This window comes from Microchirus variegatus (assembly GCF_963457635.1).
Source record: "Microchirus variegatus genome assembly, chromosome: 13".
In the NCBI taxonomy this organism is placed as follows: Eukaryota; Metazoa; Chordata; class Actinopteri; order Pleuronectiformes; family Soleidae; genus Microchirus; species Microchirus variegatus.
In genome coordinates, this window is record NC_139814.1 from 13673558 (window position 1) to 13700787 (window position 27230).

General features: G+C 40.8%; 2 protein-coding genes across 2 annotated transcripts in view; one reads left to right on the forward strand and one right to left on the reverse strand.

The window, feature by feature from the left end:
* Nucleotides 1–27230, reverse strand: part of tinagl1 (tubulointerstitial nephritis antigen-like 1) — a 516891-nt gene that overhangs the window by 187878 nt on the left and 301783 nt on the right. The gene's annotated exons all lie outside the window — the stretch shown is intronic.
* On the forward strand, nucleotides 1946–21033 carry triqk (triple QxxK/R motif containing; the record flags this gene model as incomplete). The annotated part of the gene is made up of 4 exons (XM_083900132.1): nucleotides 1946–2074; nucleotides 5638–5712; nucleotides 14736–14821; nucleotides 20926–21033. Exons 2-4 carry the CDS (start codon nucleotides 5652–5654, stop codon nucleotides 21031–21033), a joined length of 255 nt encoding a protein of 84 aa, XP_083756258.1. The 5' UTR covers nucleotides 1946–2074; nucleotides 5638–5651.

Below are 27230 nucleotides of genomic sequence, written 5' to 3' on the forward strand. Positions count from 1 at the left end.
ATTGCAAGAGCTTTTCCAGTATGTTCTGTGAAAGTCCAGGAGTCCAATAAAGAGGCATGTACTTTGGAGTAATTTGAGAGTCACACTTCGGAAAGCCATTTATCCGAATATGCCGATTAAAATTCCTCCTTCCTGGACAATATGTCCTCGGATAAAAATAAATAAATCCATTGACTTGCCATTCAAATGCTTCCCCCAAATGGCAGTGTTAAAGTGCTCGCTGTCACTGGCAGTTTCGTGTAAAGTAAAGCACAATGCGGGCACATTATAAGCAGATTACATCTATTAGTTACTGCTGTGCTGCATGCAAATGGAATGCCCATGGGAGAGCAGAAAATCATTTTAAACTTCAATAAGTTACAAGCGGTGGCAAGTCTACCCATAATTTGCACAAAGCCCCAGGCAGCAATGAGGCTGGATGCAATTAGGGGGTGAAATAAAATTCCACACCGTAAACAAAGGAAAAAAAAATGTAAAATAGACTGAAAGAGAAATGAGCATCGTGGAGTGAGATTACCTCGTCTTTGATGATGTGGGCTGTTGCTTCCTTTAATTGTCACATCATAATGCTTCTGTTTTCAGCAAGGATAACTGTGCCATTTGTTGTACTCTGACAAAGGAAGAATGACTTAAGGCCAACGTGTCAGACTAATATGACTTTTTAATTAAGAGATCATACACGTCTTTGTCACTTGGAATAATCACGCGTTTCGTTTTTAGGACGACGCAAGCGCGCAGACAGCCTTGCATCCATGAGTGCACCAGGTCTTTGTGAGGATCTGGGATCACACAGCGGTGGATGAAGTAGGAATGCAACAAAGGTACTATTCTTCATTTTTCTATAGTAAAAGTATAATTGTGTGGTGAAACCTATGCATGTGTATGTAACTGATGCTCAGTTTTTCTTATTGTTTCAGACTGCGCTATTTCTGCTCACAATGAGCTCACACAACGCTGATTGACTCTCTCTGTATTTCTCAGCAGGCTACAGCAGCGCCGTGTGAGATGTTGCCAGCAAAATTCCTGCACTGCACGCAGGAAGTGACTCGGCAACGGCAACACTGTGCTAGGAAAGTGAGACCGCTTCAAACAGGTTGGAGGGAGACTGGGAACACAAATAAGTGCCCACAAAACAGTTTCAGATGTGAACTCTACTGCACAAATAACCTCCATGTCCCCACCTGCCCCTGCACTGCTGGGGGTATACAAACAAACGCTCCTTCAGTCATGTCTGACACAACAAAATCGCCAAAAGTTAAGCACTGCAGCATTAAACCTGAAAATGAAAATGCGTATTATTTATATACTACTATTGTAGATGCCTCTTTTCTCTTTCCGTTGAATTGAGAGTTTTATTTATTTATTTATAATGATGTATTCTATGTATGTAAGTCATTTTACTCAAATAATGTATTCATTAGTATAAGCTACTCTAAATATACATTTCACCACTGATCATTTTTGTATCATTTTAGGAATGGTTTGCCCTAAAGTAACACTGGTCATTTTGCTAATTCATGAGAACAACGGGGCATACTATCCTTTTTGCAGTGTATTCAGTCTAATTCTGCAGATGTTGTGAGCCCCAGGATTCATTCATTCCTTTATTCGTCACTCACTCTCACACCTATGGTCATTTTAAAGTCTTTAATAACCTCATGCAGAAAGGTCTTTTGTTCAGACCGGGTCACGAACCCGGCTCTTATTGCTGTAAGGAAAAGGATGTTTGTGTTTATACTCGGAGTGGGAGTGTCCCGACTATCAACTCTCATCATGTGCTCCGACAGTGTGTGATTTTTAAAACAGTCCCGCCTTTGCTTTCCTGCTATTGGCTCTCTCGACACATACTCGTACCTGATTGGATGTCAGCCCCCTGTCCGTCATTTACGTTGCCGGACAAACCAGGAAGTGTCCGTCCGTGGACAGAAGTGGTGTGTTGGCATTCTGGACAGTTTGAGACCAAAGTGCAATAAATTCCGTCGCTGTTGTGTCTCCGTGTGTTCGCATACATCAGCCGGACCGTGCGTTATGCAGTGGCGTCTCCGTTAAACGACACAGTCTGAGGATAAACAGTGTAAGTATCGTTGTGAATACAGTCACTGAAGGCTGCCTCCACTCATTTACATCCACACTGTTTGTTTTGCGGTTTGTTGAGTTGCCCCAAGGCTAATTTTCTAGCTTAGTTGTCGCAGTGATTTCTGTGGAGTTTAGCATTTTTTCTGCGGAGACAGAGAAGTTCGTTGTGTCTTGGGGGACACACGACAAGACTATTGCTGCGGTCCAGCTATCTATTAGCTATTAGCCAAACTATCTGCTGAATTTTAACGCCCTCCTTACAACGGCTATTACGGTAAAATAATACAGAAGCGAAAATGATGCATATTTATTGTATACTAGTTACAGACAACAACACAACACTGATTGCACTCAAAACGAGACCTAAAACCCACAAAAAAGCACATAAAATAATTAAAAATTTCAATAAATTAGAGTAGAAAAGTAGAGCAGTTCAAGAATGCTGATGGCGTTTTGGTGAAAGGATTTCTTTTTAAATTCCCTTTTTGAAAAAGCCTGTGATCAAATGACTCAAAATGAAACAGAGAGAACCAAAGCACATATTTGAATTGGACAAATAATGAAAATCCTCACAGATGTAAGTTGCAGAGCAACTCTATAAAGAGATACAGTTCTGAATAAGAATGAAAAAGTCGTGTTCAGCACATTGATATCAGCATGCTGGATATCAGACATGTTATATACAATACAGTTTTAGAGCCATTTCAAGTTAAAAGTCCCATATTTGCACTTTTTAATTGTAGAACTGAGATGTAATAAAGCAAAAAACCTCCATAAGTTCTGACCAGGACTGACGAGGTTGTGTTCAGGACATCTATGACTCCTACCATCAGACATTTGTACAGTACAGTTTGAGATATTTCAAGTTAAATATGACATTTCTGATGGATAATGTGAAGCTTATTCAAAAGATAACTGAAACTAAACACATCCACCATCTTCACCTCCCACTGTGGTTGCACTGGAAACTCACATGTCCTTTTTTTTAAATATAGTTCCTCCAAAAAGGGGAATAGTGTTTTGTTTGCTGTAAATTATGTCATTGACATCAAGTCTCTTGACCTTCCTGTTCATGCATGTGAGCTTCAACAATGTTCACCATTAATCGCCTGCTGAAATCTTTTAGACTTCCAGTAGCTTACAAGTGAAAAAGGGGACATAAAACTTGAAATGTAAAACAAACAGTAACAATGTCCAATTTGCAGAAGGGTAGTAGTCATTGAAGCAATGAAGTTGTTAAATTGGAAAAATTGCAAATATTGGACTTTTAATTTGAAATTTCTCAAAAACTGTGCAGTAAAAAGTGTCCTAATCAGCCCTGGTCAGAACCAATGTAAAATCTAGTTTTTATTACATCGCAAATGTGATAATTTATCGATGAAGTAGTGCAAATATGGCACTGTATTTATATGACACTTTTCTCGTCTCGATGCCCACTCAAAGCTGCTTTACACTACGCTTTTGCCATCCACACTCATTCAATTGCACATTCGTACAGCGCCTTTTCTAGGCAAACTACACACGTCTCCAGAGCCCAATGTGATATTTCTTTGTTCAATTTGTTTTTGATCATCGCCCAGTATTATATATATATATATATATATATATATATATATATATATATAAAAAAACAGATACTACTCACTTAGGAGGAAGCTGGAGCCAGAGATTGTTTGATGTTTTTCTTAATACAAAAGAACAAAACCGTTAAACAGCAGTGAAAATAGTTGCTATTTTTTTCCTTTTTTTGATTGACTGTGCCTTTAAAGTCCAAATGAGCACTTTTATAAACCAGTTTTATAAGCAAGTGATCATTATACATTGTAAGAAGGTAAGAATATCTGATGGACATTTGCATATATTTACCTTTAACAATGTTGAACTGAAGTGGCACCTGAGCATATTTGTACACATAATTACTACATATTTCTGTTTTCTGCATTATCTGCATCTGTATCTAGTATTGTGTTTTATACAGCAAGTAAATCCACTCTTAAATTAACTTGTATTTGGTGCTGTGGTCAGTTTTCTGCAATATAACAGAACATAGCACTAAACATATTAAAAATGTCATATTTTTCTAGATCTTAGTCTAGATTAGATCTCCAGTGAAATGAGATGATGGTTAACACTGTTAATGAGCACAACGTATCATTATTCTTCATCATCATACACCTGCATCTGTGATGTGGATTTTTTTTTTTCCAACCAACAATGCACTTGTCATAATGCTTACAGTACATTTTTTTGTAATAGTCAGCAAACATCCTTGCAATTTATTCTCCACAGCTGGAAATTCAGAAATATACTTTTACACATCTGCAGACACTTCGGAGAGGAATGACTGCACTGCAGGCGATGATGGAGGCTTCAAATGAAAGAAAGTCTATGATACTGTGATGTTGAGACACAGCACAACACAGAAAGAAGACTCTTAGAGCCTACTGTGTCCAACTATAAACATTACATTAGGACAATTTCCTCATTTCCTTTTGTCCTCCTCTCACTTCCTTTAATTTGCTGACTGTGGTTAACAGCTGCAGGAGAACAATAGCCGTGCATACATCCTCCTCCTCCTCCTCCTCCTCTGCTGGCACCGAAAGTGTTTGAAATGCAGGTGAAAAACGTGTTTTTATTTGAAGGTAAAAATCCTGCTCTCCCAAGGCAGCGGTGCTCTCCCATGAGAAGCACAGACAGTCAGCCACGCTCTATGAACATGCTAATTCAGTCTCTTTCCTCTATTCCCTGGCTGCACCTCCAGACTCTCCACCGCTCTTGTTCTACGTGGATGCACACAGATACTTTCCTCCTTGGCATATTCACTTTTCCCCAGTGCACATCTGCTCACACATACACCTTTTTTTTTTTGTTGTTGTTGTTGTTCCTCCCCGTCTTATGATAATCAGCAGATTGCCAGGGTGTAGTTAATATGTAGCATTATTTGTCTAAACAAACGGTGAACATGTTTGAGAATCCACCACCAGCAGAAAGCACTGACCTGCTCCTCGAACCATAGCTGCTGTTTCCACTATTTCAAACAAAAATCAACACTACTGAAGAAGTCTTTTGATGAAATTTGTAGCAGAATGAGGAAGAAAAACATTCTCCTACACAAGCATATTTGCACATTTATTATATTATGTGTAGTTAAGGTATATTATTACGTTTCTCTTAATGTCTTCCTGGTGAGCTGTCGGTTCATCCAAAGAGAAAGAGAGAGATTGTGGTGTGAAGGGAAATGGTTTTAGATTAAATGAGATGGATAGGAAGTGCACATACTGTGAATGTAACACACATCCAAGGTGGTGAGAATTAATTTAATTATGTCGAGCAGATGTATGTGAAAGATAAACCATCTGCCTGATCAAAACTGACTATCTTCTCTCCATATTATATGATTGTGTGTTAACTTCCCTTCAGGTTTCTCACATTTTGTTTTGCTACAGTAACGGGAATAGAACTGTACTCCATTTAACTTAATGATCAGGTGAAACGCTGAGGCCCAGCTGTGAAGTTCTCTCACACTGAAGGTTGTTTTTCTGCTCGAAAATAATTTTTCAGGCCGAGGAGCAAACATGGGGAAGAAAGACGCCAGTGCAACCAGATTACCGGTCGATCAGTACAGAAAACAGATTGGTGAGTCTCCTGTTTTATTTATTTCCTTTATCAATATCAGATTAAATCAAGTAATAGTGTTAGTATCGTCTGTGCTGTGTACTGTTTTTTATGTTTACTTTTATTATTTCATAAAAATAAACAAATAAATTCTTCTCCATAGAGGAGAACACATGTTCAGTTCACGAGCAGACATACAAATGAAATCGTTCACATACATTCTTTTCTTTGAAAAGGAGTGAGAATCAGTTTAAAACATATTTAATCTCACCCCTTCTCCTTGAAAAGTGAATTAATGAATCAACACAGCTTCCTGTTGACATCATTCTACGTTTCATCACATAGTTTGTATTTGTGTACCTGGTTGGCATGTGGAGGGCGGCCGGATCTTGGTAACCACACCGCGTTGGGGTTAGAGGTTCCAAGTGTGGCAGTGGGCGAGTCCGGTGGGGGTGTGTACTTTGGTCAGGGGGGTTTGGACAAGCGGATCAGGGGAGTAGCCCACCAGTGGGTGCGGATATAGCCCAGATTAGCGCCAGGTGTGGGAGAGTTTTCACTTTCTGTTATGCACTTAAAGTTACCTGAAAATTCAAAGTGTCATAGCCTATGTTTTCTTTTGTTTTTGAAAGGCACACCTATACAGTACCAACATACACTACTGTTCAAAAGTTTGGGGTCACTTAGAAATGTCCTTATTTTTGAGGTAAAAGCTCTTTTTTTCCAATGAATATAACATTAAATGAATCAGAAATACACACTCTACATTGTTAATGTGGTAAACGACTATTCTAGTTGCAAACATCTGGTTTTTAATGGAATATGTACATAGGTGTATAGAGGCCCTTTTCCAGCAACCATCTCTCCAGTGTTCTAATGGTACATTGTGTTTGCTAATCGCGTTAGAAGGCTATTGGATGATGAGAAAACCCTTGAAAACCCTTGTGCAATGATGTTAGCACAGCTGAAAACAGTTTTGCTGGTTCTTTGACGAAGGGCAAAATGATTATTTTGAAGAAAAATCCATTTTTCTAATCTTGTCAATGTCTTGACTATATTTTCTATTCATTTTGCAACTGTTTTGATGAATAAAAGTGTGAGTTTTAATGGAAAACACAAAAAATTGTATAGGTGACCCCAAACTTATGAAATGTAGTGTACATGTACAAAAAAAAATTCAATTCACAGTCGCATTATACATACGTGTTTCAGTAAACGGTCTTGTTGCGCTTTCACATCCTTAAAAACTCGGACTGCCCGACAGCTCAACGCTGACTATAAACACGACGTCTTTGCAGAAATAAAAACTTTCGACATGCTCTTCAGGGATTGACATATGCAGAGGAAGCAGCATTTATGGTCAGTTTTTATGGACACAAAATCCCTGGTTTAAAGAACTGCCCTTCTTGATACCACGTCAGAAACTATTTTGTCAAAGTTTAATACCACTCTAATACTGCGTTACTTTGTTTTTCCATTCTCCCCCCCTTACATCATAAAGGCTTAACTAAAGCAATATGGTAGGTATCAATCAAAACGTTGGTCCCCGTTAGCATGCCAGCTGTGGTTACTTGAGGAGCACACTCGTATCATATGTTTTTGTTTTTGTTATACTCTTATGGAGCAAAAACCACAAGGTTGCCAGTGGCAAAGCTGGGTAATCATGAGCAGATAGGAATGACGTAAATGCAAAGGGAAGCTCTGTTTTCCTCATAGGGCTGAAGTTTTTACTTCATGTTCCAAGATTTTTTAATATTATACAAATGTGATCTGGGTATGTTATCTTTATAGATACAAAAGATGAACATTATTCCTATTTTCAGATCAGAGGCAGGAAACGCTCTGGAATTGTCCCTTGATAAATGGGTATTCTTCTTAGCAGGGACCCAGCAAGGACTGGAATAGCCAAGAAAAAGTAGAGCATGAGTTCATTCATGCTCACGGCAAAAAATACCAGCTACAGAGATGAGCTGAGGAGAGTGATGCAATCCCGAATACAAAGTCACAAAACTAACATGATACCTTTAGATTTCAAAGGATAATTGTCCATCCATGGCGAGTCCTCATCCTTCCATCAGAGATGGTTCTACCACATTTCACTTCAGATCATTCAAGTAAATGGGCCTTAAAACCTGAGTTGTAAAACGAGCAAGCGAAAGAGAGCGAATATGTCTGTGGTGACCTCATTTATGACCAGATTTAAATCAACTTCAGAATTCATATTTTACCTTTTTTTTTTTATGCCACATATTTGATAATAACTAAGATCTTAGAAGAAGACTAAGGCGATTCTGGGGCCCTTGGAGTAAGACGAGAATGGTGCACAAACATCATGGGAACACCTTGCTCCCCCTCCACCTCCCGCTGGTCTAACTGCAGAGCACTTTCAGCGTGAAAAGCATCACTACAGGAAGTCATTCATGCCAGCTGTCATGACCATACAATAGCTTTTCTTTGCAAAGGGCAAGGACTGTTCACCTGGACTTTTTATGCCTCTTTTCTAGGCAAAAGCTGTAACCACAAGCTTGATGTTTGCAGCTAGTCTGTCTGTCCCTTTTCCCATGTCCCGACGCAGATTTATTCATCCGTTCCGCTCGCATAAAGAGAATCTCTTTGGTACAAAGATTAACTGAATATTGATCTCAGTGGTCGACGGCTAAGGTCACTGCGACCTCAAAACACAGTGTTTGGACATAATGCAATTACTACTCCTGTGCTTGTTATGGCAGAATACAATAAATGTATTCAATTCCATCAAAGTCTTCACATGTATCGTTGTACTGAGATGCATGTATCGTGAAATTCAAACTTAGCTAAATTATGTAGCAGCTCTTTTCGGGCCCACTTATTTAAACATGTATAGACCATTTATTTTATGACATTTTAGAGTTTATTGTCATAGAGCAATCGCCTCTGATGCATAGATCCAATATCTAAGTATCCTGATATAATGCTGTGTATGACCACCACCTGCATTTTAAGTACACGGAAAAGCTTTAGGTTTGCTTTCCTATTTTCTGCTTCTTTTTCCGTTTATTTGCTCCATAAATTCACACCACCTGCTGAAGTCTGTGTCAATCATGCTATTGTTGTGGTCCACTTCTCCCAGTGGAGAGCTGTTTGTCGGCCCCAGGTGATTCACGTCCTGCGATTATCTCAGGTTTTATATTTCCCAATAGTGTGTTAGTATTAACAAGGCTCCTGAGTTGGTCTCTTAACATAACAATTCTCTGTTCGTGCGTGCTTTTGAAACCTTCTTCTCTCGATGTATGTGATTACAATATTTTTCTTTCTCAGACACATGATAGCCTGTTGAAGACGTCAGTCTGGTTTGCTCTGGCAGCATACGTGGCTCTCATAAAGCAGTTGGGCAATTGCATATTTTCTGAGGAATATGTTGGTGTTTAGCTTGAAAAATTCTCCCAGGACACAGCTCGTTGTGTGGGATTTTAGTGCTTCTTATATTTTGTATGAAGAATTTTCATTTTAGTCCCTCTTGCAATATCTATTAATATAAATGTTTTTCTTTCAACAGCTTTCATGTCAGATGACTCTTAATCGAAGCCAAATGAACTTGACACACCTCTTTGTATCTGGTATTAGTGAGACTTATTTGTTTGGATGAATATATATATATATTTGTAGCTGAATATATGACTATTTTTAATAGGTTCCATGTGTTGTGACCAGCTGTATTCAGTGCCAAATTGTTTTAATAACCCAGACTTTAATTTATCAGACAGCAGACTCATATAAGGTTATAGTTTGCTTGCATCAAATATGCAGCAGAAGAGTTGAGGACACCTCCATCCCCTCCATACCTCCTCCTTTTCCCAACCCGTTAATTTCTACCATTTCCCTGTTTATGAAAAAGAACGAACAATGTTAGTGAACCACTGTTGAACAGCAAAGGCGAGACACATAGATGGGACAAAAGACACTACATAGTGGACTAAAATAGTCAAATACACTACCGTTCAAAAGGTAGGGGTCACCTCTACAATTTCTTTTGTGATTTCCATTAAAACCCACACTTTTATTCATCAAAAGAGTTGCAAAATGAATAGAGAATATATTCAAGACATTGACAAGATTAGAAATAATGATATGAATAACTTTGCTTTCATCAAAGAACCAGAAAAACAGTTTTCATGTATAGAGTGTATTTTTGATTAATTTAATGTTATATATATATATATATAAAAAACAGTGCTTTTCCTTCAAAAAATAAGGACATTTCTATGTGACCCCAACTTTTGAACAGTAGTGTAGCATGGGGCTATGTCTTCTGAGACATGGAATGGGCCATACTTTGTAATTTGACTCTGATTTTGTCATTTTACTTGGCCATCGAGGGGCCACGGGTGACTTATTTTCTTTTCTATCTTAAGAAAGTAATGGGATTGCAAGTGGTCACTGCCTCCTGAACAAGCTGCAAAATATTATTAAAATTAAACACTTGAAATTTCAAGAACAAAACATATCAACATGGATATAATTAGATTTGTTTTGTAGAAAGCATCCCTTTACTGATGATTTCACTTCCATAAATTGGAATAGTATGGTGTCAGAGACAGCAAAAATACCCTCAGTCGAAATCACATTGTTTGTCACCAGAGAGAGGCTGCGCAAATAAAGTTCCTAATGGACAAATAAAGTTACTGGAATTTAAATTGAATTGAACTGAATACTTGGCCTTTCCTCTCTTCCTCTGACATGATGAAGAGGACAAGGCGTGAATTTCTCCCATGTGTCTGGCAATCGCCCCTCCATTTCCCCAGCCATGCATTCTGCAAGATCCCAGCGATCCGCACCATGTGGTCATTTGACTATTTGGCAACCATTAACACATGGACGTGGAAGCGAAGCCAGGCGTGGACGACAGCCAGAGTCACTGTCATTGCGGTGCCTGAATTGTCCCTGCTCTCAGAGACTGATAGAAGGTGGACTGTCTGCCCAAATCACCACCATCACACTGCATGTACTGCATATGCAGGACGGCTTGACCCTGACACAAACACACAGCGACTTCCCATGGGGCATGTTGTTAGTGCTTATCTTGACACTAGTATGTGCTTGTTTTTCATAGTTTTGTCTTCACTGGCTAGAGTTTATGTAGACTAAGCATCATGGTTGCATTGAAAAAAGCAATATAACTCAAATAAGACACTTAAGATTAAGAACATATTGTTTTTATCCTGGTATGGGGTCATACTGTGTATTCATTTAGCTTTCCTTTGTAACATCACAATACATAAACACATATTCATCTAAAGTCATTGAAAATATAATATTTTTTTTATATGTAGCTTTTTTATGTTAACTCTTCCTAACTGAGACTTCCATCAGGAGACAGGGTGTGCTTTTTTTTTTCAAATTTTAAGTAAGGAATTAGATGAGCTCACTAAAATTAACCACAAAAGCAAAAAAAAAATCCTAGCAAACAGGGGAATTGGTTGATCTTGTCCTGTGTTGTTTGTCTGCACTCCTTCTGTCTTTTTAGCCTGACGCGGTTGAATTTAACGGATTAATCCGCTCACCTCATGTTCGGTTGTATCTTCACTGATGTGTTCAATGTTTGTTTAAAAAAAGTATGGCACGTAATGTGAAACCATACATTATATATACACTGTGGTATATATCTAAATGGCACACATACAGTGTATGTACCGTACTACAATTTTTTTTCTTCTTTTCATTCAGTCACGCTACGATAGTTTGAGATGTCGGCCTCACCTCCAGCATCATTTTAATGGCCCCGATTGTGTGACACACAAATCACATACCTTTCCACCCTCCTTCAATCACATATGGCTAATTTTAGCTCGTACCCCCTACCTCCCATGTCGTGCTGAGCAGAACAATACCTCGAGATAAAAACTGACTTCTCCTGTCTTAAACGGACTTCAGGTGCAGTGACGACAAATTATAAAACACGTTTACGTTTTTGTGGCGAGGGACTCTTTCTCTTGTCCTCTTCAAATAAAATCAGGGGTGACTTCAGTGAAAGGCACGCTCAGGGAAGCCTCTCAGCATGCACTCTAGGCCACCTCGCAAGGGCTAATGTTTCCTCTGAGATGCAGTATTGTTGTAGCTGTACTAAAGGACAGTGATGCCTTTTCAGTGTGGCAGGCAGAAGCGGAGAGGCAGAGGAAGGCCAGCGTGTAGCCCACTGCTGATAGATAATTGGTGACAGAAAGTGTCTACAGCAGGGGAACATCGCTGAAGAATAGGAGTGTTCATATTCCCTACGTAACATCACCAGGTGTGTGTTAGGGCTGCATGATATATCGGAAAATTTACTGTAATTGCAATGTACATGCATCGCAAATGACTACGTGAAGTGTTTCCCCTACATTCCCTCAGTGCACTGCATCCATGCCCCTTCATTTAAATCAATAGGCTCAGAGTTTTCTCTACCTTTCATTTGGAGCAGCACACTCGCTCACAGGCGAGTCTCAGGTGGAGGGAAAGTCACTCGATTGAACTGTGCTTTAATTGCTCCCCAAATCTACTGGTGGACACACTTTAACTTAAAAAAAACAACAAAAAACACAAAACAACAAAACAGTGTTTGTGATTGCCCTGTTGCTCATCCTGCCTTCATAGCTGCTGAAAATGTTTTAATTCAAATGTGGCCATTTGACCAGTCTGAGCTGCATAAGAGGAAATCCTCCTCCTCACTTTACAACACAGATGTAGCCTTGATAAGGTTTGATGTCCAAGTCAATAAAAAGGTGACCCTACATTGATCCATGCATCATTTAGCATTTAGTTGCACTCAAAGCAGACCTGCATGACCATATAAATATGCAATTGTTTTACATTTGAATTTAATTACAATAAATTTTTTTGTATCTAGAATTCATCTTAAGTACTAATTTTATTATATAATCGATATATAATGGATATATAACGCACGACACGTTTCCATGACGACTGACCGGAAAAAGACCCGCATGACGTCAATCCTATGTGGCGCAACACCGGAGTCCAGGCACCGTTTACCAATTAGCTCCGTTAGCTGGATTAGCTCCTTTAAGCGCCGTTAGCACGCCTACAGTCGAACTGGAGTGGTCTGTTTATTAAATGAAAAGAGCAGCGCTACAAATAACCAGTGTACCTGTGTACTGCGTATGTGTGCCTTTGTTTTTAAAGTTTAGCGTTGTTTTACAGACTCATTTTAACAAACCGGAGTCACGTAAACATGACGTCACGCGCGTCTTTTTGCGTTCAGTCGTCATGGAAACGCGCCGTGCGTTAACGTTGACGCCGTTAAACGCCGCTGACGCGCTTACGTTTGACAGCACTGGTTTATTTTCATATAGGGATGCAACATTTAATGTTGTTATTGCAAATCGTATTTACTTACTTTTCCCGGTATAATATCTGGAAGTCGGAAAACTCTCTCTCATTGCCGATAAGCTCCTGCAGCATCGTTTCAAATGCTGCATCCAAGTTCAAATATTTGAACTTGAGCAACTGAAGTGACCAACATTGATTTCACAGGATTAGGATCAAGGCGACATACAACATCTGCATGTGCTCGATTCACTGCACTTTGACTTTGTATGTCATCAAATATGTGCAAAAGAGTCACGTTTGGTGTTAACGCACGATAAGAAGTATGTCGTTATACAACATTACCATGTCTTACCCATCCATCCATCCACTCTGAACCTGGAATCATGAATCTCTCCTGCAGAAAAACCTTTGCAGACGTGGAGCAAATGCAAAGTTCACATCGATTCCAAACCCTTCTTGCTGTGTGAGGCACACCCACTGCCAATCATCACGATTTGTGGCATTTCTCCCCCGTATAAACACTTCAACTCATGCTTGGTGCAGTTATTCTGATTTTGCTGCAGTATTGATGCGGATGTAGTTTTATGATTTTTAAACTGGGTATTGAACAGACACACGTAATTGTTAGTTCCCTTAGTAGTCACGTTTCAAAAATTGAGATGATTCCCTGTTTTCATGTAACATTCTGCAGCCTCGCACGATCACAACCAGCCGTTTTGTAGTCTCAAAGTCCTACCACTTTTCCCCGTGAATGAAGAGCAACCTGAGGTGCCCTCCAATCAAATTTCCACCTCTCCAATTTCTGACAAGTGGAGGAGATATCCAGTGGCCCTCCTAATGAATTCCCACTAGCTCTCTGTCTGCTGCTGGCAACATGCTCCCCATTTCTATTATCCATCCTGTGAGTCAGAGGTTGGAGGAGGAGCAGGAGGAGGAGAAGCCTGTGACCAGGAGGGATGGAAAAATAGATAGGAACTGAGGGAAAGAGAAGGGAGGGTTAGATAGTTAGTGTGGATTCCAGCTCTTTCTGTTTGTTTTCATAAACACTTTATATTCACATTTATATGAAGCCCATTTGTTTGGGAGTAAAAAAAAAACTTCAATTACAAATTCCTTTGAGTGGCTTGGTCTCTTGTCAGTCTGTTTTCCCTCAGTCTTAATGGATGAATCTCAACCCATGATCACGTCTGATTTAACCCTGAAATAAAGGCCGAAGGTTAACTCTCAGTCGGTTCTTTCAAAGATAGAAGAGTATCGCTTACGCACGCTGTTCAGCAAGCTGTTGCCTCGCCACCGTATTGTTAGCAAAGTTCCTTTTCCTGTAGTGTTGAGTCTAATTAGACCAAGACGTCAAACACACACTTACTTAACAGGTGGCTGGTTTGTCCAGCAGAAGTTCAGAATGACCCATGTGTTTGGTATCCACGTGCACGTGTGGCTTAATTTAACTGCAGAACTTGTGATATTATTAATTTATTTTCTCCACTATTAATTGAACCATGTACCGATATTGTGAGATGTAGGAGAAGTCCGAGTACAGAAGAGTTATTGTTCCAAATATTTTAGTATTAAATGAACCTTGAGTTGTTGCTCTTCTTCTTTGGAGCACATAAAGTAGAGTATTTGGTAAACTGAGGGAGACCGCTGTCGACGCTGAGCTTTTGAAGCAACAACAACACTGGTTTCAAAGATTCCTTTAAAAATCTGACACTTTGTCATCCAATTACTTCTCTCTCTTTCAGGTAAACAGGACTACAAAAAGACAAAGTCGGTCTTAAAGGCCACGCGACTGAAAGCTGAAGCGAAGAAGAATTCCTCTGGATTCAGGGTGAGACTTTCTGTTTCAAATTAGTGATGTCTGCTATCGGCATGTCGTCTTCTGTTTCTGCCTGCCTGTCCATCTGCTTGTCTGTCTCTCTGCCAGCCATCTTCTTTCCATTTGTCTGTCTCTGTCTCTCTCTGCTTAAGAGTGTGTCTCACGAGATCACTCGTTGGGAATGTAACGGCACGTATCCACCTGGAATTATATGACGTTGCCTTCTGCTGTCTCTGTCTGTTGAAGAAAAAGTGGTGAAAAGAAGGGATCTGTGTAGAATAAAGTTCTCAACATTAACATGGCAGTATATCTACAAAAAGAACAAGACGCAACGTCACAGCTTTTTAACACGGGGGAGGGAGTCGAATTTTCCGAATACCTTTGACGGTTAAAAGAGCATCTGGGAGGGACGACGAGGAAAGAGAAGGAGAAAAATGGGAAAAACAGAAAGGAGGTTAGAAAGTGATAAGACAGAATTGAGTAATGTGAAATTAAAGGGAGGAGAGGGCGTTGCAAGGGCAACAAAATGCATCTCTCTGTGTTGCTTTGTCACACCGCAGCGATTAGAGGCTGTTGTGCAGGCAAAGATGAATGATGCCACGTTTATCACTCTGGCTGCTTATGCTTTTCCTCACTCATTTGAGTCACCGATTTAAAAAAAAAAAAAAATGCAATGCATCTTTGCATGTCGTATGCTTTTGCCAATAACATGGCTTTCTGTAAAATCTATCTATAAAGCAAGTTGCGTCTCTGTGTCTCCCTGTCTGTCTGTGACAGGCATATCTCGCTGACCGTTAGTCAGATCGCCCCAAGACTTTGGATATGGGTTGAGCATGGTCCGATGGTGTGCATCCTTGATTTTCAAGTTTTTTGGAGGGATTTTAATTTTCACCGAATTATCACGCTGCACTTTCGCTGATTTATCGCGCTACGCCAGGCAGGCAGCAGCTCATCGGCAGCAGCTGCGCTGTCCTCACGGTGGTTGAGACTTTTTCACACGGTTCACCGTGAGCACATATTTATTTTGCATTAGCATGCTACTACTTTGCCCTAACTTGGCGAAACTGTTTCCAAAGGTAAGCTAGCGATGCTACGATTAGCATTAGCGTCGGGCCAACATAAAACAAACACTGTGAGACCTTATTAGGCGGAACACAAATGTTTTAATGTTCGATTAGCATTACTGTAGCTAGCTGTTATGTGACTGTCAGCCACTGAAAAATCTTCCCGTTATAGGTATACATACTTACAACGGGCACTGCACTAGTTTCAAATAAATTCAAAAGCTGCAGTTGGTGTGTGTCGTACACAGACCTGAACCAGTCACAGTGAGGATTAAACGCTGGGTGAAATGGTCAGGTTTTTAAAATATGCATCTCTTAGACATGCAAGGCCTCATTAAGCATGTCTTTAATCCAATTAGATTAGTCCATATCTTGAAATATTGATATTGCTCATGAATAATTCAGTTTTTTTTTTCCACGTCCAAGGAGGGGGAATTTGGAGAGGTTGGATTAAAAATACCTCTGGGACAAGAATATTAAACTGACTAAGACCCTTTGGCCTCCAGTTTGATTGAAATTCAGCCCAGATGTAATGGATATTTGGTCACGCTTGCTTTACCGTTGAGTCCTCTTTGGTATTGTGTGAAGTTGTGATTTTCATACAGCTCTGTGATGACAGTAGAGAAACTCCCCCTGTCTCCCCCATCTTTGTGCCTTTGGTTCATGCCAATGAGTTCCCTCTCCTCTCCGTCGTCTCCCCGGTTGGGAGGATGGTGTCTGGTGCAGCTGGTCTCTCAGAAGGGCCAGCAGACATGCGGGCACAGAGATTCGGGGCAGCTGCCAGGTCAGGCTGTCTCGGGGCTGTCCTAGTAGCAGGCCAGTCTGGAGAAGCTGGCAGAGAACAGGATGGAAAGACTGGGAAAAAGACAGTGTGGGGAAAAGGGAGAACTTCTGTTTCAACGACAGTCAAACAGAAGTTGTCTGAGTTGCATAAAATGAGGCTGACCTGACGAGAGTAGAGTCGGGTCGTGGTGTTTTTATAGGAGTAGCGCTGGCTGAAGCTGCAGCTCTTGTAAACGGCGCATGGTGGATAACCCCGAGGTCACGACAGCAGAAATGAATAAAGTGGCAGTATGTCTCTCTACAGTTTCTCTGGGAAGAAGCACCTTGAAAGTAGCTCCAGCACACTAGCATGCAGCACAGGAAACAAGCCTGCTGTCTTGTCTAATTGGCACACTAGCCTTCTGTTCAGTTCTGCACTGTTTTCCCTCAGTCTTTAGCCGCTGAGCCCAGAAAGTTGGGGAAAAATTTGCTTATGGAATTAGCAGAGGATGGAGGCTACCAGCTGTTATTTGTGAAATCATGATGTATGGCAAGTAAGACTGTAGAACAGAATTATAAACATGTTTACTCTTTTTCTGATTTCACCCAATAATGTGTTAGCACATACGTAATTGTTGTGTCAAAATCTGCAGGTATTTATCTTGAAGGAGCAATTCAGAGTCATTATTATTCAACTAAATAAAGTAAAAAAGAAAAAGTGAAGTGCTGGGTTATTATTAGAGCAGCTGGAGCATCAGCCTCTAATTAAAGCAGATTCTGGATCTGTTATCTGTGCTGGCCATTAGGTTTTTACGACGCCCATTCACACTTTTTAGTTGGCGAGCGGCGTTGTCAGCTAACACACGGGAATTTGTGGATTTAATGGCCTTTCATGCCATTTAATTAACAATAAGCTTCATGAAAAGAGTTGAGTCGATGATGGCGGTGATAAGGCTTTTCATGTTCAGAGGCATTATTTTTTAAGTGTCCCTAAAGCGGGCGAAAAAAGACGGGGCTGTAAAATAAGAAAAAAATAAAAAGGGTTTTATTTATACAAAAGACGAGATTATCAGCAGAAATTAAGTGGTTGTAATTTATAGCTGATAGGTACGTTCGGTATCAGCAGCAATGGCGACTTAGATATGTGCTGAATCCACTAATAAAACAGGTTATTTTAATTATTAATTTGTTAAGTTCGGTTATAAGTAGTGCAAGATGGTTTTATGGCATCAGGTAGCCCAAACCAATATTTATTTAACTGGCCATGAAATAAAACCTAATGGATGCTTATTTGTCACTGTGTCGTGTACAGACATTGTTCATGAGTATCATGTATTTGCCTCACAAACACAGCACCAACACACTGAATCTCTCCTGCTGAGAGCACGTAAAGGCATATACGTACATACAGCCCCGACACACACACACTGTATGTACGTTTGCGCACACAAACTGTTGAGCCGTCGCTTGTCGCCAGGGCGACAGAGACCCATGGCCCAGCGTGCTGTGTGTCTGCAGCTGCTGTGCTGAGGAGTGCTCGGGGAGAGAGAGACATGATGAAGATGATGATGTGCCTGGGCTCCATCCAGGGGTCTCCATCAGAATGTTGGCAGAGAGCCTGTGTGTTCGTCTCCGTGAGAGTGTGCGTAAATGTGTTGGTTTTTTTTTTGAGACGAGGCAAGAGTCAACACAGTGGGCCGCTCTCCTCGAAAACAATGATCTCAATCAAGTGCAGGTGCTGTCTACCACTCGAGTGTTTTCACCAAATCTCCTCCAGCTTGTTTTCATAGACGAGTCAGTGTAACCAGCTGTTCTCTCGCTCTCTCTCTGAAACCTGAAGCCAAGAAAGTCGGGGGGGAGAGAAAAGACCTGCATTGTAATTTTGTGCATCCTTGTGTCTCAGCAACAAAACAGATTCACATGTCGGAGGCACAGAACGTTTTCTTGGCGATATTGTTGACAGAATTACAAACGCTCGTCTTTGTCGTGCTTTTTTCAAAGCTTGCGAAAGAACACAATAAAAGCAGAAAACAATCAAGGCTCCGTGATTTGATAACAATTCTCTTTTCTCCGAGGCCCAGTCAAAATAGAAAAGTAAATCAAGCGTTCGGAGCCTGGCGGTTAATATATGAAACTAAAGTGCATGAAATTTAAAAGTTTTCCAATTAAGACAGGACTTTAAGCTGTTTGGAGGCTGTCGGGATGTAGATAAATGTGAGCTGAGGCTAATGAAGACCAATGCTGCTGATGACTAGGCACTACAACATGTATACACATAGCTGTGGATGCTGTGATGCTGTTTAATTGGCACCACCACCCCTCCTCTTTCTGCAGAGTGAAATTATTATTAGGTCCCCCACCATCGCACATTTATGCGAAGCCTTATCTCTGACTTGTTTTCGCTGTGGTTCTAGCTCCTGTTTTTCTCTCTGCAGTTTGGCCAGTGGGTTGAATTTCACTCGTCTCTGTGAATGTCTGTTTCCGCTCTCTCTTTTTCTGTTTATTATTGTCCTCACTGTGACCTTGGATCACCTGATTCCATTGCTCATGAACATGAAGGCATTAGTTCCTCTATTAAAGAGAAATTGCATGTTGAGAATGTCTGCTTGCTGTCTGCTTGTGGGACTAACATTGCATGTTTTAAACCCACTCGTCATGCCACCTGTATTGTTGTGGCCCACTTTGCATGCTCAAACTTATTTCCATGTTCGTATCCATTTTTATTTTCCAAATAACCTCCAATCAGACTGTACTTTGCGCTCTTTTAAAGCCCTCCAAGCTCTCCAGTGTTGATTAGAAAGTTTGCCGCTAATGAGTTCTCTTGATAAAGAGCAACTGGCATTGTTCAATACTCTGAGTGGCCCTAATGAAACTCCAGCTGATGAAGATTGTAATCGTGCGAGCGCCACATAATGAACAAGCTCTCCAAATTCCCATTTTCAAGTTGAACGCCACTCCTCTGGAAAGCCTCAATTTGTTTGACGATTAACCAATAGACGAGCTGAAAAAATAGGCCATTTTGTTGACAAAAGTTTAATTTGCCAGTAAAATGTCAGGGGACAGATTGCAGATAGAACAGAAGATTGTAGTGTAGTCGTTTAGTGCTTGATTTCTCAAATAAGATTCTGGCTTTTTTATTTTTTTCCTTCTTTAGTGCATGTGCATCTTTGCATCAAAAGAAGAAGACAAAATAGTGCATTCTTCACAAGTATGCAGTGTCCTGTGAGCCTGACACATTGTACCCCAATGATTAGAGAGACATTCAGTGATAAGGTTAACAGTCTTATCACTGAATGTCTTCATCTTCTGACAAACTGTGCTCACAGTGTCCTCTGCTGGACAACTTGATAATGACATCAAACTGGCTGTTGCACTTCCAGGCTGTACATTAACAAGCTTTGTATGAGAATAGCTTTTCTGTCGCCCCATCATTTCGCTCTCTTTTGGTACAATTTGCTGCATTAGTTCTGAGAAAATCTCTTTCATATCCAACACTGAAATGGAAAACAAATATTTCTTAATGAGTCAATATCGAATTGAATTGGAAATCACGTCGAAATCAGTCGTGATACCCAGCCCTAGTAAATGTAGACACTGCATTATTTGTGCTTTTTTTTATTTTTAATAAAATATGTGGATCTGAATCATTTCATGAGGTAGAATGTGAGTGTGCAAAGTTTGTGCAAAATTTAAATATTCATCTTTTTACTTGTTTTTTCACTTACTGTGAATAGCATCAATGTAGCTGTGGGGAAATACTGATGTGTGATCAGGACTGGAGTGATTGCCTATTCATACATGAAAAATGTGCAAATCATAAATGTTTCGACAGACTGTTCTACTGATATAATTGAGGATTATATTAATTGATGTCTTAATACAATAATCCAAGAATTACAATTGCAGAATAAAGTCAGATTGATACAATCGATTTTCCTATCGCCAGAGCTGAACTGTACGTCAAATAGATTTATTTAGTCTCTCTTATTGTCTACAGTCACAAACATATGCAAAGATATAACTAATAAAAATAATACATTGAATAGTACATTATTTGACCTGGCAGTGAAGCACATTAATTTGACTAATTTTTCTTTTTAAATACACTTAATTCTTGTTTATTAAATCAGATGTTGCACTGATATGAAAAGGAAGACAATTATTATCAAATATAGATGTAAGACCGTGTTTCCCTAAACACACAAACGAAGATGGAACCTGAGGTGGCAGGTTTGTACGTTTGTTTTAGTAAAACATTAATGTAATATGTTTTTCTTCTCCTTTCCTTAGGATGCATTCCTTGTCGTTGCTGCGATCCTGTTGTTTGTGCTCTGCGTCTATGCGTTTTTCTACCTCAACCTGAGCACAGAGATTGACCTGGATGTGGATTTGGATTAATACGCGTTGGACTTTGTCACAAATTGTGTTCCGTCTGTAAGCGGTGAACATTCTCTGTCAACAAGTTCCTGGCCATTTTTGAGATTTGAGATTTTCTCCGGTCCCTTTATTTTCTACAGGGGAATATGCAATTAAACTGTAATCATTACAGTGCTGGCAGCAGTAACCTACGTCAAATCCATAAATTATGTTTATGTTTTCCTGAAAATCCTTGACTCCCTTTCCTTTGACCTCGTGATTTATGATAAAATCTATAGTCTGAAACAAAACTGAGCCTGCTTTTCACACAAGTCTTCCAAGCCATACAGTCGAGAGCGCAAACTCTTTTAATCATATTCCGCGGAGTCACGTCCCACTGTTTTCTCCACTAATAGAAAAATGCAAATCTCCCGCTGAACCTCTCTCGTCACATCGAGACAAACACTTGCCTCACATTCCGGTGCACAAACCTCTCCTCCAGGATAGCAGGAGATCACAAAGTGTGAGATTAGAATCCACAAAGCCCTTGTTCTGATTGAACATGTGTGCAGAATACAGAACAACACATTGTACCTGCACATACATACATGCGGCACTTAGAGGTCCACAGGATTAGCATTACAAATATGATGCCGTACTTTCATTTGAATGGAAATTACAGACGTGAGCGGCACACATTCCTCATAAAGGACATCTGGGTGATTTTTTTTTAAATACACGTGTTGTTGTTTCTTCATGCGCTTTCTCTGTAGAAATGAATATGAAGGGTTTTCAATGTTTACTTTTCCCTCTTCTTACTCTGTGCAAAGTCAAGGTCCTTTTATTGAAGCCACTTACCATTTGGAAATTATAATTTCATTGTGTTCCCGCCCCCCCGTGTCTGTGTGTTTGTCAGCACACATAGGCCATAACTGGCGGTTAGCGGCGATGTTGTCCAAACGGCGATTGACGCATTGGTTTGGAAATCACTCTTTTATATTCATGTAATGCATAAAAGACCAATATGAAATACACAAGAGGCTTTGTGACTTCTTTCATTCCCAACATGTTTTTTTCCCCCTCCCCTCCTCCGATTCTAAAAGAGAGAGAGAGAGAGAGTGCGCGCAAGAGAAAAACGTCTTATGTCTGTGACTGATTGTGTTGTGTGTCTCAAAATGTGAGACGGATTTTGAGCTCTCAGTTTCTGCCTTTTCTTCTATTTTCTCCCATGACCTTGTAACCTCTAGTAAAAGACCACATGTCAAAGAAGCCATTATGATAAGCATGCACCCGTACCCTTGGTGGCTTTTATCAGGCCTTTGGTACATCCAGACCCACCCCCCTCCACATGTGTAACAATAGACAGCCCTGCCTAATAGACCGTCATACATGACACCTGTTATCTAAAAGGTCACCATTACCAAATACAAGGGCTCAGAGAAAAAGGATCTCACAGCAGAGCCTATGTCTTCAAATATATTTCATAATTTCTTTGTCATGAGTATTTGTAATTTTTTCCATTATATTCCTGTATTTCTATTCTTCTTATTATAATTTTTTTAATCAAGCTCACATGTGGAATATGAATAATGTTAAAACAATAAAAACATTGTATGTTTTACTTAACATTGATTGAATGAATGAATCTGGACTCTTTAACTGATGAGGAATTCAAATACCCCTTCTCTTATAAAACTGAGCCATTACTGTATTTTGCAAATATTAAAGGTGCATTATGTAATAAATCTAAAGCAACTGGCCATAAAATCCTCCTAATATGTCACAGAGACTCAGGAATAATGTTCATATAACAAACTGAACTCACCAACAACAACAGTACAGACAAAATATTTGCATTATAAAAAATATTTTGCAGACTGCAAATCATGTTTATGTTTTGAAATCATGTTTTGGCATGTGGCGCCACCTACCGCCGTCTACCAATTATTGCAGTCAGTAGAGTCTCATCTGCCGAGCAACCACGGGTTGCCAGTTACGTCAAAAAACAAAACCAAAAACCTTGGTATTTTGAATTTGAATGTAGTAACCCTTTTTGGCCACATTCTTACATATGGCGCCTTTAAGCTATATGCAAGGAAGGATTGTATTTAAACACTGTGACACCTTGACATAAAGTACTGGAAGGGTTACATTTAGCTGTTAAATGCAGGTGTAGTCATTACATTCAGTCTTAAAAGTTAATGAATAAAAAAAATCCCAGTGTCGATTTACTTTTATGGGCTAAAAGCTCGCCATTATTCCTCTTAGATCGTTTTATTCCAAAGCTATAAACAACGGTGTTCTATCAGTAATGGGTTATTAAATTGTATTGACTTCACTGGTCTTCATGTCGTGCCACGGCCTTCTTTAATAGGAGCGAATCTGCATATGTGTGTGTGTGTGTGAACCTGGATTTCCTCAGTGAGATGCTACACGAGGTCACACGCTACAGTAGTTTGGAGATTCCAAAATCGCTGCATTAATCCAACGCAATGACAAAAGGGCACAAGTGTGACGTCAGTCCAACGCGTCATGTGACATATCTGCTAATTGACTTCTGTTTGCAGGAAGTAACGCGGAGGAAATTAATCAAGCGGCGGCAACAGCGGCAAGCAGCAGTGTATGAGCATTTAGTGCGACCTTAACAGCTTTCCACAGAAGTTGAACGCACTGAGGCTTTACCTACCATCCTGTGACAAATGAGCTCGACGCTTCGCACCCAAATCCCACTCATTAGTCATTTGAGGTATGTCACCAAGAATAATTATACTCACCTCAAAACATGTACGCATGCACCTACACAATGTGTAATGTTGCTGCACTTTCCCACACTCTAGGCGCCGGGGAAATATTCTCATACATATAAGACTGTTAACCGAGACATGAATCATAATTATGACTCTTGGTAAACCCCGACGCTGCACTTTTTGGAAGCTTGCTGGGTTTGGCTGGCACCGTGTTTGCGTTCGGTATAAACAAACACACATGCATTTTGTCACATTTTCTGTCTCCAGCATGAAGTCATGAGAACATGCAGGCACACACTGACCCCAGTGTGCTTCGTTTCTAAGATGGCGTTTGCCCCTGTTATGTTGCAGTGTGTGTGTGTGTGTGTGTGTGTGTGTGTGTTTTTCTGCAGAAGGCTTGTGCAGCCACACGTGTGTGTGTGTGTGTGTGTGTGTGTGTGTGTGTGTGTGTGTGTGTGTGTGTGTGTGTGTGTGTGTGTGAGTGTGAGTGTGAGTGTGAGTGTGAGTGTGAGTGTGAGTGTGTGAGTGTGTGTGTGTGTGTGTGTGTGTGTGTGTATGTATGTGTGGATTTTCAATATTCAGAACCGTGCCTCTGGCCACGCTCCAGTGGAGTGTTCAGTCTCTCTGACGGACCGGTGAGAAGAGAGGAGGGTCAGTCCCACCAGGAGCTCATTTAGTCCCTATTCCTATCTCACACACACACACACACACACACGGTCCCACTGCAAGTCACTTTGACAGCAAGGTTCATGGCTCCTGCTGTCTCACACACACACACACACGCATGCACACAAACACACACTGCTGTGCTCCCATTAGGGAGATGTAGTGAGAAGACAGGACTGATGATGCATGTCACAAAGTAGGCCTACGACTGCTCGTCTCACCCCCTCCCTGTTCTCTTCCCTCTCTCATTGATTTGCTACTTTACTGCATGTCGTCTTCCGCCTGTTTTCTGTTTAAATATTAAAATATGTGGATTTCTATCATATCCTGGTCTTTAGTGTACACATCCAGAGGGACAGGCTTGCGATAGCTTACATTGCTTTATGCCAGTGTGTCTGGTGTGATGTTTATTTTGACCCACATACTCTGTAAAAGGAGATTTGAGTGTCATTATATATTCTTTTTTTTTTGTGACCTACAAATGTTTTTCCCACACAAGAAAAGCTGCAGACGTGATGTGGAAAAAAAAACAAGCATGACCACTTCAGCGCCGAACTTGACAGTAATGCTTGGATGTTTAATTCTTGGCTGAACTGCGTTACCTCGGTGTCTGATATGAATGCATTAGCGGGATTGCGCTGTGCGGTAGATTAGAAAATTCCCCGTGCTTTGTGAGGTGTGTGGTAATGCCAGACTTAGTGGATTCTACTGCGAGTCACATCCTCCCATCGTCTCCTTAATCCCTGATGCGCTGCCTAATGACACAGAGACAGAAGAACTCGGTGGGGGAGCAGAGGGAGGCGGCGAGGGCGGGGTGGGGGGTGTGGGGGGGGGGGGGGGGTAGACAGTGACAGGAAAGTTTTGAGTGCATAAAAACGACTCTTTGACGCCTTGGAGTGATAAAAAGTGCGACTTATTCTCGCTGACGGTAAAGACATCGCTGATCTGTCTCTATGCTCTTACAGTATTAATGATTTGAAAGAGCCTGTGTGTGTGTGTGTGTGTGTGTGTGTTTACAATTGCTGCATACATAATCAGTGTCATAAGCAAATAGAGCAGGTGCTCAACAGGTGTGCTCTCTGATGCCAATCCCTCTCCATTTGCTTGTCTGTCCCTCCATGTTTGCACATGCTTGCTGTGTTCTTCATAGAGGAACACCTGGGCTTTGCTGCACCTGGGCTCGTTGCCCAGTCCTCTGTCTAACACCACACACACACACACACACACTGGAACAGAGCCAGTTCCTGTTACTGGCTGAAGCAGGAAGCAGCAGCTGACATCCTATCCTTCAGTTCCCAGGAGACTCGACACCCTGAGTAAACCATCCGACTCTGAGCCGCTTGAGACTGACGCGGCTGAGAATCTGGCCACTCGTACGCATGCGTTAAAAGGAAAGTAGAGCACAGAGGAATCCGTTAGCACATAAGGCTAACAACTTGTGCGCGCCACTACTGTATGCACGAAGGCTGATTGTTTTCAGGGTGCTGTTTCAAGGTTTTCAGTGAATGATCATCAGTGGCAGATGCAGCAGAGATTACTGTATTTTGAACCATTACTAATTTTTAAAGCTGCAGTGCGTACCATTTGGTGATTTCTTTGTTGTTGTTGTTGATGTAATTATTGTGCCTCAGTTTGGTCTTCATGAGCAGCAAGTCCGTCTGAAAATAGGCTCTGTCAAGCAATACTATCAGACCTCACAGCGGGAGCTTTTTGTGTGTATGCAGCAGAAGGGCTAACGGGTTATTTTAGATATGTATTTTGTCTTTTTTGAATCGCACCTCAACCCACTTGCAGCTTTCTCACGTTACTAGTGCCATGTTGCCGTTTCCTCCGTCTGTCTTGACATAAAACAAATCAATTCCTGTGTGTGGGAACATCACTGCGCGACATAAGATTTAAAACGTGCTACATTGAGAAACACAGATAAAGTTGGAGAAGCTGAGTCTTTGTATTTTCATCATTATTGAACATCTGGCCTGTAGGGTTTCAGATGTACAGATGTTTTCTGCAGGTTAGCTGCAGGCGAATGGACTTGCCTTAAGTTAACTTGAGTTAAGTTGAAGAAGTCTTGCTTCTCATTGGAGAGGCTTGTTCAGCGAGAGAGCCTCTTGAAGGACCTTCACAGACGCAGACGAGTTGGGCTCCGTTTCTCACAGTGGTGTGTTTGGCCATGCACTAGTGTGCGTGGGATTACCTGAGGGAATAACACCGACAGCTTGTCTTCTGTTGGTTTGTGATGGCTTTTCCCGGAGTGCGTAAGAAGATCTCGCTCGCTCATCGTTCTCTCTCGCTCTCTCTCTCCCTGTGAATCGCTGTTCCAGAGAGTAGGCGAGCACTGTTGCATGCTCATGCATTCAAAAAAGCATCGTGGCTCACTAGAGTGTTTCTGAAACATCACGCTTTCCAGGCAGCACCAGTTTAGAGAAGGTTCAGTAATTTAATCATTTATGTGGTGTTGTGTATGATGTGCGTATTCAGAACATGGTTTTGTACAGTTGTTCGAGCAGTGACGACTTTTTCCTACCACTTGAGCCTTGATCATACTATGGGATGAATGATAAGGATGATGATTGTGAAGTATATGACATAGTTAATAACACATGACGGCAGACTCTGTGACAGAAACATGAAAAGCTGACATGTTTGTTGTATTAAGCTAATAAATAAAACATGTGCAACTTCTTGACAATAGTACGATCGACAATAAGGAATACAGTGTGTTTTCAAGGTGCATTAAAGGTCCAATATGCAATACATGAGTGCTGCTCGTCATGGTTGAGCGTGCATGTCAGATCAGAGCAATTCTCTCAGCTAAAGCCAGTCAGG